Below are 6,915 nucleotides of genomic sequence, written 5' to 3' on the forward strand. Positions count from 1 at the left end.
CTTACATTTTGTTAAAGTAAGGAACATACTTAAGATGAGTTTAACACAAACAAGTCAAGACATGCAGATTTGCATATGGAAACGGTATCGGCCATGTGCAAAAGCTGTAAAGGTATAGAGCTTAGTTCTCTGCTAAAATCACAACTAAACAAGCTACAATTGCAAATATGTTGGCATGCTAGTTATGACGAAAACATAAAAAACTGGTATATATATGTGTCATATTAATATTAACAGGGTGAAGAACAGACCTGCTTCATAGATATGGGGTTTTTCTTCACTACCGATCTCTAGCTCACGCATGCATATCCAGTCAACCCTAAGAACCTATTCATCTGCGACTCAAACAACCTAGCTCCACCTTGTGGATGGCTTTCGGATGCCTTAGTCATGAACAGAGAATTTGACAATCTGGTAGATGATCTTAGGATCCCGCAGTGTTGGTTGGAACACAAGGAATCGGTTTGTCATCATCTTCATGGGATCCGGAGATGGGTTGAACTGAAAAGAGAGCCTGTGCCGTTACTACTGTACACAATAACATTATTGATAACTCTCATGTACATGAGTAGTAAGTGCGTAAGCTCACCTAAAAAAAAAAATGCTTAAGCTCACCTTCTGTGTATTTATTCACCATCAAACCAGTGAGTAAGTCACTAAGTCCTCATTGATAATAATTAACTATCAAATTGATGAATAAGTCCTTAATGAACACTTCAGCCTTTGTTTCCTTTAGGGTTTGAGCCATGCATATATGCAGGCGTTTCGATCATTTTAGTTATAGCAGGCAACTGATTTAGCAGCTATCTTTGTTACCGCCCTCATCATGGTGTAATAGAGAATCGAAACTTGCTCAGAGAATCGAATCGAACTTTTCAAATAAGCTTTATCCCCCTCAAAATAATCCCCTAATACGGCCTAATCCATATCATATATTCACTTTGCCTACTTTCAGTTATATTCTCGATCAAGTTTTAGGCTCTAACTACCTAGCTTCTGCACGTTTCCTATTCTGTAAGAAATTCTTGACCAAAACATAAAAGAAGACAAAGTTAAAGGGCAAAAGGGGACGAATGCCGAATTCATGTCTCTTCAACCCGATCCAATCGAACTCTTGGCCATCCCTCAAGTTTTGGGCACCCATATGGTCGACACCCCCTGCCATACCTTGTTAATTACAAAAAACATGTCTGTGCCTTCTACTGCTTAAAATTCAATACAAAATTTGGCATAGAACGTGTGCATATGCAGTGTATCGTAGCAAGGCAGCTAATATTAGAGATCGAGTTAGGTCAAGATGCCCCAATAACCCATACTATTCTTTATTTTCGAGTCAGCTAGCTGCTGGAAGGTTCTTCTTCTTGATTGATCCAATAATACAAACATAGAGATATAATTAAACACGTAATTTGCATTTCAAGGTATCTAGCTAGCTCGACATAATGCCTTGATTCAACAACTATGGCGCCTAACAAGGGACCTTTCGGCCTTAAGCTCCTTCACTTAAGCCGCACGAAGTATTGGAAAGCTCGATCTACTTAATTCACATGCTTTGTGGGTTAACAAACTACATGCTACTATTTTGAGAAAAAAAGAAAAAAAAACTGATGGATTTATTGGAGGATGATCGATTTGTCATTGGCCATAATATATTGGAATCTATGCTAAGCGAATATCACTTGTATTATAATTAATTCCATGACAGATAAACTAGTTTTATTCCATGTGATTAGCTAGGTATGATATTCCTCAATTGATCTACCATTTGCCTAACTAATAAAAGGAATGCTGTTCTTAAGTAAAACTGGAAATTAATTAACTAATTTAACGGATTAAAACAGATACTCGAAATTCATGTAATTGATATGAAATATTCTCCGAAGGGTTTTGATCATCAAGCGGATAGAATTTAAAATTAAGATGAATCGGATTAACTAGGCTAGGGTTCCATTAGTCCGGTCTATTCTTGCAACTCAAACTTAAAATAAGAGGTTAGAAAATCTTTGGAGAAAAAGCATTTGACAAGTCCCTCAAGCATCTGCACTCTTTATCTAGTAAAATCAGTATCTTGCTTTTTTTTTTTCTCCCTATCCTTTTATTCAAGGTAACTCTATACCTCAGATGTCCTTATCTTATATAATTAGCAGCTAGCTTGCTTAAAAAGAAAATAAGAAAATGAATATTATAACCTATACAACTTTTTCCCATATAAATATGGAAGCAAAGGAGCTCAGAAAGGCACCATTGATCTATTGTTCATTTCAGAAAAAAAATAATTGAAGATACAACAATGAAGAAGAGTTCCATGCCTCCTCATTCTCACTGCTCTCCCATTCTCGAAGAGCCTGAGAAGCAAAGCTTTAGGGTACTCGAGAAAGGACCTGCTGCAAGGTCTCATGCTCTGGATCAAACCAAAGAGGCAGCAGCCGCAGCACCGAAGAAGCTAGAGAGGAAGACAACCGAAGACATTAATGCAAGCGCCGATGCGTTCATCAAGAAGTTCAGGAAGCAGCTGATGATCCAAAGGCTGGAGTCGATCGAGAATTACGAGCAGATGCTAGCAAGGGGGCTCTAACAGATCATATATAGCATATCCTAAAACTTCCTTGATGCCTATTCATGATCTACTTGAACTACTATCATAAAATTCTGTACGTAATATATAATTGATTATATATATAACACTATTTATTTGTTTTTGGCTGCATCGATCTCTCTTGCTTCTGTAGTTGGCTCAATCTGGAGATAATATGTTACAATGTTGATCGCAGGTTAAAGGGATTCACATGTAAGGATATGCATAACTTGTTGTAATGAAACTTAACTACGCGATCGATTTTCTATTCTCTTGTATAGCTTTATCTGAATACCTAGCTGAATAAAATCTACAACCATTAACAAACTAGGTAGACCCATAAAAAGTAAAACGCTCAATAAAATTTTAACGGATGGAAGCTAGAAGACATGATGCTCATATAGAAGAATCTTTATAAACAAGCCCATGCCAGTTTTCCAGAAGTTATGCATGATGCTCATCGTTCAACCAAATATCATTCACACTTGCCGGCCAAGTTCTTAACATGTATATAAGCAACCAAATGTCACAGTAGCTAGATTCAGCGATAATCGCTCCCTCGATCTAGTGACTACTCTGTACTTGCTGGAGGCTTGGAGTCATGATTTCTTACCAGGTGCAGCAAATTCTTAGTGGTTAGTAGAGATGAACAAAGATAAGGCGATGAGTTTGGCATCCTTGGAGAGTAAGCAACATTGATAATGTTCAGCCGGACTCATTACGACATGTGAAGCTAGCATTGTGATAACTAAAACAAGAACATGAATCGCGGGCAAGAAAGCTAGTATCAATTAAGCATTGTCAAACAATTAATCAAGTTCATATATTTTTTTTAAAATGTTTATTTTTAAGAAATAACTCAAAAGCTAACGATCAATTCTAATAAAACAATAAATTGAATAATGTACACAACCAACAAATGGTGAGATTCACTCATCTCTAAAATTTTATGCGTCGTCACACACAGAACGAGCAAAACAACTCCGTCAAGCACTTGAGCAAATTGATGTCTCAACTTAGAAGCTAGAACAAGACTCCAATCAGTCCAATGAAGTGAAACCTGTTGGGATAAGATTTGGACTTTTAAACAGAAACCTCAACAAAATATCCTCAAAGTCGTAGCCCTAGTTCAATTCTGATGTGGAGGATACCAATGGTTACACAGTTTCACTCTTGTACGTTGAATATTATTCAGTTATTGACTCTTATTGTCAGAAGGAAAATCAAATCACGGAATCAGTGAATTGGCTGCATGCCGAGCTCGGTCGCTCAAGACCTTTGCTCTCTACCCGGACCCGATGAAAAAAAAGAAACAGATCGATTACTTCATATGGACTTGTTGAGAATGATTCTGATCTCATGGCCTAGTCTATTAAAAGTGGGTGACGTGATGGAGATAGAAACCCAACTCAGATTGCTTCTGCACCAGTGTGATACAAGTATACAACTCCCTTTTACAAGAAGTTAAAATGCAATATGATCTCCTTTGCATGATGCGACTGGTGTTAATTTCTAGCTTATTTACAAGAATATAAAAGCTAGGTTGATTAATTACAGTCAGGAAGAGATAAGATAGGTACGTATATCTGTTTAAAGAATATTCAGGAATGCGGTGAGTGGTGTGAGTTTTCTTCATTTGTATATATATTCTATGAAAATGATATATCAGTGGAATAAGTACGTTTAATTAGTAGGTCATTAGGTACAATGTTGCCTAGTTTATATTAAAAATTGAACCTATTAGATATTTATCCCACATCAAAAATATAAGACCTTACAGAATTCGAGCTACTTCATCTATTACCAATTAGTTTTGCATCCGATCCGTAAAATACTTTATCACACGCTAACTGTGAACCGCAGAATACTTTATCACAACTTAATTAATTTGAATTATGAGATTCATGATGAGCATACTACATTACAAATCTTAAGCCAATTGTATATTACTATATCATTGATCGAGCACCATTTGTCTCAACCTAAAGATCGTTAAATATAATCAACCATGCACTTCAAAACAAACGATGACATCTCCATCTCCATCTGTAGCAACTCAAACAAAAGGATAAAAGAGCAAAACAAACTACATATCCAGGAAAGAAAAAAACAATGATTTCAACATCCCACAATGCAAGCCAGCTCAAAAGATTCCACACACTACTTTAAAGCCACAATATATATAAACTAAAAGAAACCGCATTTCGCTTTCTGTTAATTAAACATCAATTGGCGACGATTTGCCATATCATGCGAGTAATTAACCCCAGAAAATGTGATTCCTCTAATGTTTGCGCACTCGAATGGAGCTAAATTTTATTACAAAAACTCATACTTAAAACACAGATATTATAGATTTCACACAAAACAAGTGGAGCCTGGCCGGAGACGGAGTAGTACTAGCAGCAACGTGCTGCTATAGCTTGTATAGGCACTAAGAATCCGACTACTGTTGGGTGACTCGTATCTGCTGTTGATGCTGCAACATCGGCAGGTTTACAAGAGAACATGACCGAGCCATCTCGCCGGCAAGAGGAATCACCGGGAGGTTGTCACAGTCGCATATTTCGATCATGAAGCCGTCCGGGTCATGGAAGAACAACTGATCGACGTGGATACCGCCTTCCTCCACCATCGAACGTTTATATTTCAGCTCCATCTCCTTCAGCTTCTTCTCCACGGCTCCCATGCTCTCACACTGCAGGCCATGTCACATGAAAACAAAGAAAAATCATCAGCAACCTTCATATATAGATGAAATGATAGTAAACCAATTCAGATTTCTCATGCCATTTTGGTAATTTGATAGCGTTACGTGTTAAAACTACGAACATTACGTGATAGAGTAGTGAGCCTTATTGTCCTTATCTGTCTTTGCCTTTTGGTACTGATCGATTATATTCAGGAGATCGAAAAGAGATCTACATTATAAACTGAGTGCTACTTAGATCTCAATCTCCACTCAAAGATATCTAAATTAAGCATCTAACAAATTACAAAAGTTCAGTCCAAGGAGAACGACCAGATATGACATATTTACCAACTAAATTAATGATCATACCTACCTGAAAAGAAATGTGATTATCTTTGGGATTAATCTCAGTTTTCTTGGGCATCTTTTCCGGCTCCTCAGACTGCAAAAGATGGATTCCGATTCCATACCCGAATAACCTAGAAGACAAAAAGGATTCAAACAAAGTAACAAAGAAAAGAAAATCCCCATCAATCTATATTTACATTCGAAGTAGTTCTGAGAGTTCAAAGGTTTTTTAGAAAATTCTATTACCATGCCCCATCAAAATCAAAAGATCCAGGCCTTCTTATTGGGACAAACCCAAGAACATTTTGGTAAAAAGCAATGGACTCTTCAACTGATCTGCAGATAAGTGAGATGTGGTTCAGAGATTTTAGATGAAGAGGGTTTCCCAGGGTCTCCTTCATTATGATCAAAGAGCGAGACTGAAAGGGAGAGGGAGAGGGGTAGGCAGACAAGCAATAGATTCAGAGGGGGCCGGGCGAGGAAATGTAGAGAGAAGCAGAAGAAATTAAACCGTCTGGTTGAAGAATCAGAACGCAAGGGGAGCCTCTCTATATAGAGGGACTAAGACCTTCATGGCTGCCACATGTCCATTTGCATGCAACGTGTCATATTGGATTACTCTTACACGTAGATTCCAGGTATAGCTGATGACTTGGATCACTGACAGTTAAATAGAAATTCATCAGTAATTATTAAGTGATCCGAAACTACTATACGAGGGTGATTCTTATGCAGGACATGCGTGTCACGTGGTTGTAGAAAAAGTCTTATTTAAAAGTTATCTACTATGCGATTGTGATTCCGGTTAGTATATACAATATCGAAACATTTAGACGATTTACATGAATTAATCAAGCTTGTCTTTGAAGCATGATAGTTGGAAACTAATCGCATGAATTGAAGTCTCCAAAGTAGGCTGCGCGCGAGTCGTTTTCTAGGTTTACTGCTCCATAAGCATAGTGGAAATATTCATTCTCAAAAAAAAAAAAAAAAACCAATTGTGGAAATATTAATTGGTTAATTTACCTGGTTTATCAATTAGCTTTCCATTGTGGTAAAGGCGGATGCTACACGTATTAAGGAGACGTCCTCCTTTCAACTGGAAAAGTAGTAAGTTTCTAGAGCCTTCGTCGCTTCACTTTGGAAATGAATAGTGGAACAGCTAGAAGTAGATCGAACATTACCAAAATGATGTTTCTGGGTCGATTGGTCTGCCACTGGTGTGTTGCTTTTCACTTTCTTACTGTTCTATGTGGTCGGTGGATATGACTAAATAATATGAGTGATGAATTATTCAATT

General features: G+C 37.4%; 1 protein-coding gene across 1 annotated transcript; it reads right to left on the reverse strand.

The window, feature by feature from the left end:
- Positions 1-4,870: 4,870 nt before the first annotated feature.
- LOC101313430 (metallothiol transferase FosB-like) lies at positions 4,871-6,123 on the reverse strand. The gene is made up of 3 exons (XM_004302922.1): positions 5,862-6,123; positions 5,641-5,746; positions 4,871-5,273 (listed from the first exon to the last, which is right to left on the reverse strand). Exons 1-3 carry the CDS (start codon positions 6,014-6,016, stop codon positions 5,022-5,024), a joined length of 513 nt encoding a protein of 170 aa, XP_004302970.1. The 5' UTR covers positions 6,017-6,123; the 3' UTR covers positions 4,871-5,021.
- Between the last annotated feature and the right edge of the window lie 792 nt (positions 6,124-6,915).

Source organism: Fragaria vesca, linkage group LG6 (assembly GCF_000184155.1).
Source record: "Fragaria vesca subsp. vesca linkage group LG6, FraVesHawaii_1.0, whole genome shotgun sequence".
Lineage (NCBI taxonomy): Eukaryota > Viridiplantae > Streptophyta > Magnoliopsida > Rosales > Rosaceae > Fragaria > Fragaria vesca.

Coding starts and splice junctions, on each gene's coding strand:
- LOC101313430 (XM_004302922.1), bottom strand. CDS start 6,016: ATGAAGGAGACCCTGGGAAACCCTCTTCATCTAAAATCTCTGAACCAC. Junction 5,747..5,861: donor TTTGATTTTGATGGGGCATG/GTAATAGAATTT, acceptor TTTGTCTTCTAG/GTTATTCGGGTATGGAATCG. Junction 5,274..5,640: donor ATAATCACATTTCTTTTCAG/GTAGGTATGATC, acceptor CATGGCCTGCAG/TGTGAGAGCATGGGAGCCGT.